General features: G+C 43.9%; 1 protein-coding gene across 5 annotated transcripts in view; it reads left to right on the top strand.

The window, feature by feature from the left end:
- Positions 1 to 13784, top strand: part of NF2 (neurofibromin 2 (merlin)) — a 99448-nt gene that overhangs the window by 58092 nt on the left and 27572 nt on the right. For 3 of the 5 annotated variants that reach the window (XM_015425306.1, XM_015425310.1, XM_015425309.1), the window contains exons 14-15: positions 8456 to 8586; positions 9546 to 9705. In XM_015425306.1, coding sequence (XP_015280792.1) covers positions 8456 to 8586; positions 9546 to 9705 — 291 coding nt within the window. The remainder of the gene's footprint in view (positions 1 to 8455; positions 8587 to 9545; positions 9706 to 13784) is intronic. The other 2 variants (XM_015425307.1, XM_015425311.1) reach the window with 1 other exon arrangement.

Below are 13784 nucleotides of genomic sequence, written 5' to 3'. Positions count from 1 at the left end.
AACAGGGGTGTGCAAAAAAAAAAAAAAAAGAATAATTTTCCCTGCTCCATTGTAGCCTATGGGGACCATTATAGTCAATAGGACCCATAGGCTATAATGGAGAATTGATCTGGGGGTATCTGGGGCTCTGGGGGGGGCTGTTATTTTACGGTTAGGGTTAGCTGCTGGTGCCTCTCCTCAACCCCCTTTCCCAAGTTTCAAAAAGATTGCACCAGGGGTCCAATTCTATGGACCCCAGTAGGAGGTGCCCTCATCCTCCATTGTTTCCAATGGAGGGGAAAATGTCTTGTGAGCACAAGCTTACAACCCCTGCGCTGCCTGTTAAAATTTTGTGTGCCAGCACTCCCTAGTGCAGCTTAAAGGGAACTGTGGTCCTAACATCATAATCTGCCTTCCTTCTTTTTGACATGAAGCACAGCAGGTGGAGAGATTAGCATACGGCCATGTTTTGTAGCTGTCCATGCTACTATTTTAGATCTAGCTGAGCCCTAGTCACTGGGCATCATTATATCCTCTCTCCATTTGTTGTTGGTAGACCTGGTACCAGTTGTCCCAGGAAACTCCAGGTGCCACCCCCCCCCCAATAGCTGCTTGTCCATTGCTGTTCACTGGGGTGGTAGGTAAGTGATTTGGGGAGGTGGGGGCCACAGTTGAAGTTGTGTTAGAGCCCTGTTTCTATCAAGTCATAGTTTCTATTGGAGAGTAAACAGGATCTTCTTATGTCAGTTTCATAAAGACAGAATAGCATGGGAAATGAGAAATTAGATTTGGAATTTCTTTGACAATCAGGGACACATGAGTGATGCATTTTAATACCCCCCCCCCCATTTTGTGGCACTCTTTCACAAGTGTAAAGCTTTGGAATGTGTCTTTTTTAAAAAAATTCCCCCTCAGCACTAAACTGTTGGCTGCTGGGGGGGGGGGGGGAGAGTTGGTTTGTTGCTGTGACAAATAAACCCTATAAGCAGGTTCCTTTTACAGCAGTTACCATCACAGTTTTTCTTTCGATACTGCATCACCCTGAGTGAGTGTTTAAACAAGCAGAACAAAGGTGGCTTGGAATCTAATGGCTTTTCCTCCAGATTCTCTAAGGCTCTTTGCAAACCTTCAGAAGCTTTTAAGGGGACTGACTGCAGTGGGGAAACGAGCCTGGCATTTCTAGCCAGAGGCCCCTTGAGCTGAACACTGGCTGCTTGGATACTTTATTGGAGAACTGTTTGGAACAAATACTCTTGGCTCTTTCTCCCCCCCGTTGTGCCAACTGTCAGGTCTGCTAATTTAAGCTGGCTTGATGCCAGCGACTGGGTTATCGGGCCAGGTTCCTTCAGTCCTTGATGGGTTTTGTTGCTGTTTCGTGCGCATAGCTGGCTGGGGACTGAAAGCGTTAAATCTGGCATGAGGGCAGGAGAAGAGGAAGAGAACCCAAGGGAATAGGTGGGTGCCTGCAGGCCCTAAGAAAGAAGGTACAGGGCTGGTCTGTAAAGCCTGGTTAAGAATTGTAATATTTAAATAACTTTTGTTTTGCAAAGTGCCCAAAGTGTATGGCATACATTATGTCTGATAAACCAATCCAATAAGTGAGGTTAGCATTATCATCTGATGGGAGCTGGTGCAGCATAGTGGTTTAGAGACTAGGCTACAAGCCAGGGAGTTCCTGCTGCAAATCTCACCTCTGCCATGAATCAAAACACTTAAACAGCCTTCGCTTCAGCCCACTGGTGAGATGGGAATACTTTATTTTATTTTTCAAAATGTTTATATCCTGCCTTTCCATTGGGAAATGACTTGATGGTGAGTAGGGATGAAACTGAAATGAATCAAAACCAGGGCAATCATAAATCAAACCCCCACAGGAAAATGAGAAGAATCAGGAGGAGGAGATGAATGCCTTCTTGAGCAGCCATTTCCCCACTGCTCGCTAGCAAACAGGCAGCATTAAGGATTGTGTTCTTAGCTGTGGGGCCACAGACAAAAAGGCCCAGCCTGCTGCATTCCAGATTACAGAAGAATTCAGAGCGTGGCATCAGATTTGATCTGGCGGTTCAGTGGATGGAGGTGCCTCTAAGCATATTATCTTAATTGACAGGTGGTTGTAGGGATTACTGAGACAAGTCATGTGAAGTTTGTTGAATGTTTGGCGCTTGCTGTCTCCATGCTAAGTCTGTTACAATACAGATTGGGGCGTCTGTGCTAAGGCTTGCTTCTGTTCTTAAAACCACACAGCCGGTTTGATACCAAGGGTGGAATTTTAACCCAAGACTCTAAATTGCTTTGTTATCTGTCTTGATGCTGGAAGAATCCTGGCTTAGAATCCAGGTTTATCTACAGGAGCATAGCACTTCTGAGTGCTGTAAGGCTGGAGTGTCCTTGGCTAAACTCTTATGGAACAAAGCCGGCTTTCTTATCATGTATGCACTCCATGTTCTCATTGGGAGCTAATCAGCAGGCATCACAAGTATATTTTTGCCTCTGGAGCTGAAGTATAATTAAGGGGGACATTGTGGGACAAAAGTTTAGCTCCACTCCTCCAGCTGCATCAGTCCCAGAAATGTTCCATTGAGAACTACTTCTCCTTGTTATGCGGGGTCCGCTGCTGTGCTCCCTGAAGGATTTCTAAAAGGGGCCCTTGCTGTTTCATTGCAAGACTTGCTCCTTTTCCATCAGCAGAGGGGGATTTTCAAAACACCTGAGTTATAGCTACAATAGTTACACACCCTTTAAAAGGCCACAGTCTTCAATGGTAGCCTTTGGGAGAGGAAGACAGTGTCAGAGCCACTGCATTTCAAGGGGCTTTTTAAAATGTGAGTCTCATTGCCCCTCACTCGCCCTATGATAAATCAACAAAAGGTGACAGCACTTAATATACTAAGGACACGTGTACTGCTTCAAGGAGATATACTCAATCATGAATAAGCTTACTCTTACTAGTGGATGTGCTGGTATGCTGCTCAAACTGGAAAGCATACCTGCAGGTCAATTAATTTGCAGGTATGTGTGCTGGACAGTGGAGACGCTGTTTGCCACGTGAAATGGCAAGCTGACATGCCTGCCTGCAAAAAGCTTGGAAAAGGTTAGTCGTTCTGTTGTGCAGGCAGGCAGGGAGGCATTACCCTTCAGTGTCAGGACATGCACTCTGAACAAAACTCTGTTGCGTAGGTGGTACATTCCTCAGTGTCAAAAGAACATGGCAGCCCCTGTATGCATGGATCTCTTTGCACACATCGGTGTACCTGCATGTGCACCAGAGTCACTGTATTTTGTGCGCGGGCACATGAGTGCAGATTCTTATATATAATTTCATATAACACAGCACTTAGATTATAACAGAGATCAAGCAAGGGCAAGCCGTAATTGGATAAAAGCATTTTGCATTGCCACAATTGGTGCTAGTGGTTTGGTGCGTATCACTCCCCTTTTGCAGCTGGTGTTTCAGCTAGAACTAATGATCTAAATGACTGTGACTGATGGTAATTTCTGAGGTGTCAGATTTTCAAGTGAGTAGTAAAATCCACTCAGTCCGAAGTACCATTTATCTCAGCATCAGCTGTCCAGCAGAGTTATGGGAACAAGTCTGCTGTCCTGACCAGTCTGTAGTATAGGTTTCCCTTGCAGCTTCCTACTTCTAGATAAGTCCAAAATTCATGGACTCTGAGAGGACCAAAACACCATCTGGTCCAAGTCCCTGCTGTGAGGCTAGATCATCCATCTACCAGCCCCACTCATAGTGTGTCCTGCAGAAGATGCTGGCAGATCGAAATAGTTCTTGGCAATTCAAGCAAATGTGTTTAGCCACAAGCTCTGTGGCAAGATAAATAAAGCCCCAAGGTCACAGACTGGTCTTGGCTCCTTCCCAAGCCCAAGTGTAGTAACTGGAATCCTAGAGTGAGCAAAACCTATCCAGAATCATCCTGCAGAAATTGTGGTGACGGCAACTTATGTGCTGCCCTAAACCTTGTATCGCACAATTGCACTCATATCACACGCTAGCAAGGTCATGCTCAAGATCCTACAAGCTAGGCTTCAACAGTACGTGGATAGAGAACTACCAGAAGTACAAGCTGGGTTTCGAAGAGGTAGAGGAACTAGAGATCAAATTGCCAACATTCGCTGGATTATGGAAAAAGCAAGAGAGTACCAGAAAAATATCTACTTCTGCTTCATTGACTATGCTAAAGCCTTTGACTGTGTGGATCACAACAAACTATGGCAGGTCCTTAAAGAGATGGGAGTACCAGACCACCTCACATGTCTCTTGAGAAACCTGTATAAGGGCCAAGAAGCGACAGTTAGAACCGGATATGGAACAACTGATTGGTTCAGCATAGGAAAAGGAGTACGACAAGGATGTATATTGTCACCTTGCTTATTTAATATATATGCAGAGTACATCATGCGAAATGCTGGCCTGGATGAATCACAAGCGGGAATTAAGATTGCTGGGGAAAAGATCAACAACCTCAGATATGCAGATGATACCACTCTAATGGCAGAAAGTGAAGAGGACCTAAAGAGCCTCTTGCTCAGAGTAAAAGAGGAGAGCGCAAAAGTGGGCTTGAAGCTCAACATCAAAAAAACTAAGATCATGGCATCCGGCCCCATCACTCCTTGGCAAATAGAAGGGGAAGTCGTGGAAGTAGTGACAGACTTCACGTTCCTGGGATCCCAGATCACCGCAGACTGTGACTGCAGCCATGAAATTAAAAGACGCCTGCTCCTTGGGAGGAAAGCGATGGCGAACCTAAACAGCATGATAAAAAGTAGAGACATCACCCTGCCAACAAAAGTCCGCATGGTCAAAGCAATGGTATTCCCAGTAGTCATGTATGGCTGCGAGAGTTGGACTATAAGGAAGGCCGAGCGCCGAAGAATAGATTCTTTTGAACTATGGTGCTGGAGAAGACTCTTGAGAGTCCCTTGGACTGCAAAAAGATCAAATCAGTCAATCCTAAAAGAAATCAACCCTGACTGTTCCCTGGAAGGCCAGATAATGAAACTGAAGCTCAAATACTTTGGCCACCAAATGAGAAGGGAGCACTCCCTGGAGAAGACCCTGATGCTGGGAAAGATTGAAGGTCAAAGAAGACGGGGACGGCAAAGGATGAGATGGTTAGACAGTGTCATCGATGCAACGAACATGAAATTGAGCCAGCTTCAGAGGACGGCGGAAGACAGGAGGGCCTGGCGGGAGATGATCCATGGGGTCGCGAAGAGTCGGACTCGACTGTGCGACTGAACAACAAAAACCTTGTTTCAGATTTTGGGAATCTCAGATGCCCCAAAGAAAATCCCTAAGGTTGGTGTTATTGTTTCTTAACCGTCTACCGGGCATTCATAAAACTATAATGGCCATCCAGTGAAGTGAAGATTGATAAGGCCAGACTGGTACTTAAGACTGGTACTTTATCACAGTAAAAGCCCAGAAGCAGGAGTGATAAAACCCTTCCAACTTCGAGCTAAAACTGCTCCCTTTATCTAATGGTTAAGGGTTGCCCCAGATGTAGACAGGCAAATCCTCACAATGGGGCCAGCCACAGCTGTGATTTAGGGTTCTGAAATCGTAGAGGACCCCAATGTTTTCATATAATTGCTATTAACCGTTTTTTTAAGATCTGCAAACCAGAGATCTTTCGGTATCCACCACTAGGAAGAGGTGAGTGGAGAGAGGAGCTGAAACCAGCTGTAGAGAAAGGAGGAGGGAGAAGAGCTGGAGCCAGTGGGGGTGGGAAGTAGAACTGGAGCTGGCAGGAGGGAGGAAGCAAAGCCAGAGGTTAGTAAGGGGGGATGTGAAGCGGGAGGAGAGAGGCAAGCCAGCAGTGAGGGAAGGCCGAAGCCGGAGCAAGTGAGAAGAAAAGCTGGAGCCATAGCCAGAAGCAAAGGGGGGGGGGGGATGGAATCTGAACTGGCCAGTCCCTGTCTGGGTGATGAAAGCAGCACAATGGGGCTAGCTGTGACTATAATGGAAAACTCCAGGCATGCAGGGAAATATGTGATTTCAAATCAAACCCACAAAATGAGAAAGGAGGGAAATCTCTCAGAAGGAAATAAACCCCACCCCAAGTACCAGGTAGTGTGGTGTCTTTATATACAGCCCCTGGTAGTTTGAGAGCAGAGTTCAGTCACAAACCCAGTGTCTTCCTGATGGCCATTAAACTTAAGGGAAGCAAGAACCTTATAGGTTGCATCCCTTAGGCTGTGGGATGAGGATGTGGAATGACATTTCTCAAGCCCCCTCCTGTCCAAGGAAAAGTCCTGAGGAATCTCCATCTTGGGTACTGAATGGCAGAGAGGCTGGCAGAGGAAGAAGGAAAGATATGATCTGCAGCCCATTCTGGAAGATTATATTTCTTTTTCACAGATAAGTCATTTACATACATATCTCCCAATTTCAAGTAGCTGCTCACCAGCAATGATGACCCCCCTCCCCCCAAAAACAGGTGACAATGTAGAAACTAGCCCATCTGGCAACTCTGTCTCCGTTTCTGCCCAGGCAACGTTATGATGGTACCTAATAACAGTCATTCATCTGCCTGTCCTCCAGTACAATGTATGCCATCATATGCCAGTGATGGCCTTTCTGCTCTACATGTTAGGACAAACAAGTCAGTCTCTGTGCAGAAGTATAAATGGACTCAAATCTCACACAAAACATACAGTTCAGAAGCCAGTGGGAGAACATTTCAATCTCCCAGGATGCTCTGCGGCTGACCCAAAAGTTACCATTTATTCAATAAAAGAACTTTAGACTGAAATTGCTGAACTAGATCTTTTTCCAGCAAATTCAATTTGATTCAATTAGGCCTTAGTGTGGTTTCTTTTGCATGACTGGTGTTAAATTACCATAGCTAGAAAGATAGCATTATCATTGGAGACTGCTGCTGGGAATGGGCCACTCTGTTCTCATTTTTGGGAATTGTATGGAAAGGTCACAAATCTACTGCTAGCCCTTGTAGATCCTTTTGCCCTGTTTTGCCCTAAAAAAGAAAATTGTTATGAACTGCCAACTGGTAATAGCACTTTGTGCACTTGACCAAAAGGTCTCCACAGCCCATAGAAGCTTATAGCACTATAAGTGTGTTGGTCTTAAAGATGCCCCAAAGGCTCTTTGTCACGTTTGCTGCTACAGACTGATAAGGCAGCTCTTCTGGAATTTGTAGAATTAATTATGGTTACTGCAGATAATCTGATATGTTCAGTCTCCAAGTGTATGAAGGTGTGTGTCCTACCAGTATCCAAAACAATCACAGTATTAAGATCTGTCCTTTTTAAGAAAAGAAAACCAGCAAGCGACAAAACCAAGTTTGGCATTAAGGCTGTGGAATTTTGTGGAGAGCTGCCAATCACTGCTCAGTCTTAGAATGCCATGCAACCTTTTTGTTTGTTCTCCTTCTGGGTTTAGCTTAGTTTAGCAAGCTCTTTCAAGGTGTTGGATGTTAAGACACTGACTTTGTGGTTGTGTGGATCTTGTTGAATTTCTGCTTTTATGCTGTCATGTATTTTAACCCTAGTTACCAATGAGCTTGTAAGCCTGTATCTTGTCTGTACTAATAGGGAGTGCAAGTGGATGTTCGTATAAGTTTTAAAAATCCCTGCATATGGAAAACAAGAATGTTTGGGGGAAAGTCAGGCTAAAACCCTTCTCCCTAACATTTAGTTGGGGCTGTATAAAGCCTGGCAATCAGTTGTGTAAGCTCTGATCTGTGGTTGCAAATGGTACAATCCGCATTCACATTTAACATTTGAGGGCAGAACTAGACAAGATGGTGGGAGTTCCATAAATGGAGCTCATTATGTATGTGTGCACAGGGGCTGGATGCCTTGTGCTGTTTTTCTGAATGGCACTGTGGAATCACTATTCATCTGTTACCAGGCTTCCCAAGCACTTTATTTTATTTTTTACAGAAAAACACTAGGAGCTCCATTCATAGAATTCCCACCACCTTGTCTAGGGCTGCCCTCTAGTTATTTTGCAGGTTTGTTCCGTTTTGGTCTCCCATTGGTAGCTTACCTTAAAGAACAGCAATATAAGGTGAGATTAAATGTTTAAGATCGGTAAAATCAAAAGCAAAATTTTGGTCTCCCATTGGTAGCTTACCTTAAAGAACAGCAGTATAAGATAGGATATTAAATGTTTAAAATAGGTAAAATCAAAAGCAAAATTTCAGCACAGAAAAGTTGTTCTATATACGTTCCAGAAAGGATTACATTTTTAAATCAGTTTCAGGAAATGTCTTTCCTGTTGGGAGACCAGTGACGTCTCCTTATTGGCATTCAATGAGCTGCAAGTTCACAGCCACTTACCAATGGTGCCAGGGCGCTAGTAAAGCCTGCCAGCTGCTGCCAATATTGTTTCTTGTTATACAATGTCAACTGCAACCTCCTTGTTCTTGACTCTTCAGAGTCTGGGTAGGCAGCTGCTGTTAACCTGCAATGGTGATTAATCTCTGCTTTGTTTTAGCAGCCCATGAATTCCAGTACAACCACACTGCCTGCAGATTTGCCGACCTTTAGCCTCATCAGCGAAAGCTTGTCCTTTGACTTCAAGGATACAGACATGAAAAGATTGTCCATGGAGATAGAGAAAGAGAAGTAGGTAGCCTTGAGCTTTTGTAGCAGTAACTCTGATACTATGCTAGCATTGCAGAGGGATAAAACAGGAAGCCCCCTCTGTTTCTGTGTGAAATTAACAAAGCAAAGACTGCCAGAAATGGCTTTGAGCAGTGAAGAAACTGGTACCCTGACTCTAAACCATATTGTTTAAACTACAGTAGCATTGCTTACAATGGGACATGTGTATTGGATCAGGATCCCCGCTCCCTGTCTTTAGCAGCACTGGATGACACTGCAGATGGTATTGCAGGTCAGTAGAACAGGAAAAATAGTGTTGAAAATCAAGCAGATAATATTTCCCTCTAAATAGATCTAATAGAGTGGATGATGAAAGCTGTAAAACTGAGCCCCTCCAGTCAAAGTAGGGTGTGTGTGTGTGGGGGGGGAACTTCCCAGGTATGTAGAAAAATATGACCTTGTAAATTAACAAAACAAAATCTTTATTAGCTGGCCTTATGGGAGTGACAGTGCCCCAGACTGAGAGCAGCTGAGCATCAGTTAAAGGAAAGAAAGGATTATCAGCCTGCTCAAGCCTTTGAGAATTTAGAGAATCCTGGAGGGGGAGGTTTGAAGAGGGTGTCATGGGATTTTCAAATTGCCCCTCATAGACCCCAGCTTGTTCACTTACTATTCAAGTGAATGGCCTTGTTCCAAATCACTACAGCACCTAAGTGGGACCAACTTCCGTTCTGTATATCCGACAGTCTTTAATCTCCGTTAGCAGGGGTCTGGACTAGATGACATTTATACTTTTATCACTCCTACAAGTCTGCCTTAGCATAGCTTGTTGGTGCAGTTCAGAGCGGTGTCATTAGTTCCATCCTCCCAGCAGTGCTTTAGGGATAATTAAAGAAGAAGCCTATCATCTATTTTAGCTGTGTCTGCAAAATTGTTTGGTTTCATGGCTAACTGCAAACTTTGTGTGTATGTGTTACCAGGGTAGAATACATGGAGAAGAGTAAGCACCTCCAGGAGCAGCTCAATGAACTGAAGACGGAAATAGAGGCTCTGAAGTTGAAGGAAAGGGAGACAGCTATGGATATATTGCACAATGAGAACAGCGACAGGGGAAATAGCAAGCTCAACACCATCAAGAAGGTACAGGGTCTTTGCCGTGATACTGTTTTGCAGAATGGAAATAACCATTTGCTTGTGTGATACTTAATTTAGCCTGCTTCACGTGGAGAGAGATCTGGTTCAGCAACTACACCAAGAGTTTTTATTTATTTATTTATTTATTTATTTATTTATTTTATACAGTTTTTACCCTGCCCACTCCTGCAAGCAGGGCGCAGGGTGGCTTACAACATATATACATACAACAATTTAAAAATTAAAACATTATACAGTAAAGTCAATTCAATACAGCATAATATAAAGTGCAAGATGGCTTCAGTGTGGTTAAATTATTCATACATTCCCGTTGTATGTGTGCTCAGTTTGATAGTTTAATGCGTGGCAAAACTCCCACCAGTAATAACATAAAAGTAATGCCTGCAAATAGTGCCAGTAGATGGAAGAGATTTTGGGGGGGGGGGGCATTATAGTTTGGTATCCACTGCCTCAACCAAAGGCCTGGCAGGACAGGACACTTCCATTTTACAGGCCCTTCCAGAACTCTAACAAGTCCCGCAGGGCCCTGATCTAGCTAGGGAGACTGTTCCACCCAGCTCTGGCTCTGGTTGAAGCTAAGTGGACATCTCTTGGGCTGGGGATCAGTAGATGTTGATCTGAAGAACTCAGGGCTCTTCCGAGGTCATAGACTTCAGAAACTCAGAGAAAGTCAGGAAGTACCCACTAGCTCTTGTTATTTTAGGGGTATTAAAGAGCATTAAATAGCATTGTAGGGGTATTAAACAGCATTAGATACTGTGTAGAACTTCCAAGGTATCTTTCAAGACCTTGCTCAGAATTTGGAATTTTGTTCTCTCTGCAGTGGTGTGCCCAAGTGTAGCTTTTTGGCAGAACTTTTCTTAAGTTGCCCTAAACCTTATCTCACCTATACTTCCCTACTACTTTTACATACTCCTTGGTGGTCAATCTTCTGACCTTTTTTCACCTCAAGGAAATGTACACCCTCTGAATAAAGATTGGGATGCTACATTTATGTGTTGTTGGGGGGTAAATAATGCAGCTAATGGGACTACAATTTGAATTTGAAGACTAGTGCAGGGGAAAGGCTTCTTAGCCATTTTCTATCATGCCATTTATTTTCATTGAAAGTTGCTCTCAAAGGTCAAAGGTTGCTCTCAAAGGTCAATCTTCTGACCTTTTTTCACCTCAAGGAAATGTACACCCTCTGAATAAAGATTGGGGTGCTACATTTATGTGTTGTTGGGGGGTAAATAATGCAGCTAATGGGACTACAATTTGAATTTGAAGACTAGTGCCGGGAAAAGGCTTCTTAGCCATTTTCTATCATGCCATTTATTTTCATTGAAAGTTGCTCTCAAGCTGTGAGTGTGCATACATACACACCCATGCCAAGGGAAAAGTACAGGGACCTGTTTCTTTTGCCTTTAGGGCAATTTTCTGGAAAAAGAGAGAGAGAGAGAGAGGAGGAGCAGGTTATGAAGCCATTCACCCACTCCGACTTTCTCTTTCAATTTAAGATTTGGTGCCTGCATTTTGAAAAAAGCCCATCATCCTCAGAAAGAATCACAGGACCTTACACACTGTATATAGTTCTGTCCGCTGCTTCCCTGACACTAATTTTTTGACATGCAGAGAACTAAAAAAAAAATACACTGGAGTAATTATTCAGGTAATTTCTCATCAGTAGTGAAATCTAACTGGTTTAATCAAGGAACAGTTTTACTATGTGATGAGCTACTTGGTCTAGATCAGGCTTACGCTCGGTGGTATCTAGCGACTATAATGAAAAATGCTGATAGTGGCCAGCTGTCTCAAATGAGCTGAGCTAAATGAATCCAGGAATAGAAGAAGGCAAGCTACAAAATCAGATGTATAGTGTCCTCGTTTGCATAATGAGAATGCTAAAAGGGCTTGGCTGTTGCTGTGAATAGGGTTATTCCTCCTGATGTAACCCAAAGAGAACATAAGAACACAAGAGAAGTCAATGTTGGATCAGGCCAGTGGCCCATCCAGTCCAACACTCTGCCACACAGTGGCCAAAAATATCAGGTGCCATCAGGAGGTCCAGCAGTGGGGCCAGGACACTAGAAGCTCTCCCACTGTTGCCCCCCCCCCCAAAAAGCACTAAGAATACAGAGCATCACTTGCCCCAGGCTGAGAGTTCCTATCTATACTTTGTGGCTAATAGCCACTGATGGCCCTCTGCTCCATATGTTTATCTAATTCCCTCTTGAAGCCATCCATGCTTGTAGCCGCCACCACCTCCTGTGGCAGTGAATTCCATGTGTTAATCACTTTTTGGGTGAAGAAGTACTTCCTTTTTTCTGTACTAATCCAACTGCTCAGCAATTTCATTGAGTGCCCACAAGTTCTTGTATTGTGAGAAAGGGAGAAAAGTACTTATTTCTCTACCTGCTCTGTCCTATGCATAATCTTATAAACCTCGTTCATGTCACCCCTCAGCTGTCATTTCTACAAGCTAAAGAGCCCCAAGCGCTTTAACCTTTCTTCATAGGGAAAGTGTTCCAACCCTTTTATCATTCGAGTTGCCCTTTTCTGCACTTTTTCCAATGCTATAATATCCTTTTTGAGGTGTGGTGACCAGAACTGCACACAGTACTCCAAGTGAGGTCACACCATTGATTTATACAGGGGCATTATGATACTGGCTGATTTGTTTTCAATTCCCTTCCTAATAATCCCGAACATAGCGTTGGCCTTTTTTTATTACAGTGGCACACTGTCTCGACATTTTCAGTGAGTAATCTACTACGACTCCAAGAGATCTCTCTTGGTCAGCCTCTGCCATTTTGGACCCCATCAACGTGTATTTATGGTTAGGAGTTTTGGCTCCACTGTGCATCACTTTGCACTTGGCCACATTGAAACCCATTTGCCACGTTGATGCCCACTCGGCCATCCTCGACAGATCCCTTTGGAGTGCCTCACAATCCTCCCTGGTTCTCACCACCCTGAACAACTTCGTGTCATCTGCAAATTTAGCCACTTCACTGCTTACTCCCAACTCCAAGTCATTAATAAACAAATTAAAAAGCAGTGGACCAAGTACTGATCCCTGTGGTACCCCACTGCTAACCACCCTCCACTGAGAAAATTGCCCATTTATACTCACTCTCTGTTTCCTATTAATTAGCCAGTTTTTGACCCACAAAAGGACTTGTCCTTTTATCCTGTGACTATTGAGCTTACTTAGTAGCCTTTGATGAGGAACTTCAGGCTTTCTGGAAGTCAAGGTAAACAACATATGTTGGGTCCCCCTTGTCCACATGTTTGTTCACTCCCTCAAAGAATACTAACAGGTTAGTGAGACAAGATCTTCCCTTACAGAAGCCATGCTGAGTCTTCCTCAATTGGTTTTGTTCATCAGTGTGCCTGCTATTTCTTTCCTTAACAACAGTTTCCACCAATTTACCTGGTATCGATGTCAGACTGACTGGCCTGTAATTTCCCGGATCTCCTCTGGAACCCTTTTTAAAGATGGGAGTGACATTAGCTACCTTCCAGTCCTCAGGAATGGAGGCAGATTTTAAGGAAAGATTACATATTTTTGTCAGGAGATCAAGTTCACATTTGAGTTCTTTCAGAACTCTCGGATGTATGCCATCTGAGAAGAATGATTATTCTTCTGGCTATCTTGAATCCCGGGATATCCATTCTTAATAGTGCAGTGAAGGGGAAGAGGACCCTCTTGAGTAGCCTTATTATTGATCGTTATCTCTAATAGTAGGTCAGTGGCTTGGGAATTACCTGTGGCTCTTCTGAGCACTGTTGCCCAGTATGCCACCTACTCCACATTTCAGGAAAGTGGGCAAGGGCTTTGCCCAGTGGGACTTGTAGTTGACAGGTGGTTCCCATCTTGAAACAGGTGGTGCTGGAGGAACAGTTAAGCTGCAAGACTCCCTGAGGTGGAAGCTTCTTGCCAGAAATGGAAATGTGGCTTTTTTGGTTTATGGTAATTGCGAGCATCACTCAGTACCACTGGAGTAGACAGCCTCATGCAGATCTCTAGATCAGCAAAAATGGCCACCTATAAACAAGACAGAGGAACTTTAAAATATGTA

Source organism: Gekko japonicus, unplaced genomic scaffold (assembly GCF_001447785.1).
Source record: "Gekko japonicus isolate JY-2015 unplaced genomic scaffold, Gekko_japonicus_V1.1 scaffold135, whole genome shotgun sequence".
NCBI classification, from domain to species: Eukaryota; Metazoa; Chordata; class Lepidosauria; order Squamata; family Gekkonidae; genus Gekko; species Gekko japonicus.
The sequence above is the reverse complement of the archived record's forward strand: the minus strand, read 5'-3'. Positions and strand labels throughout refer to the sequence as shown.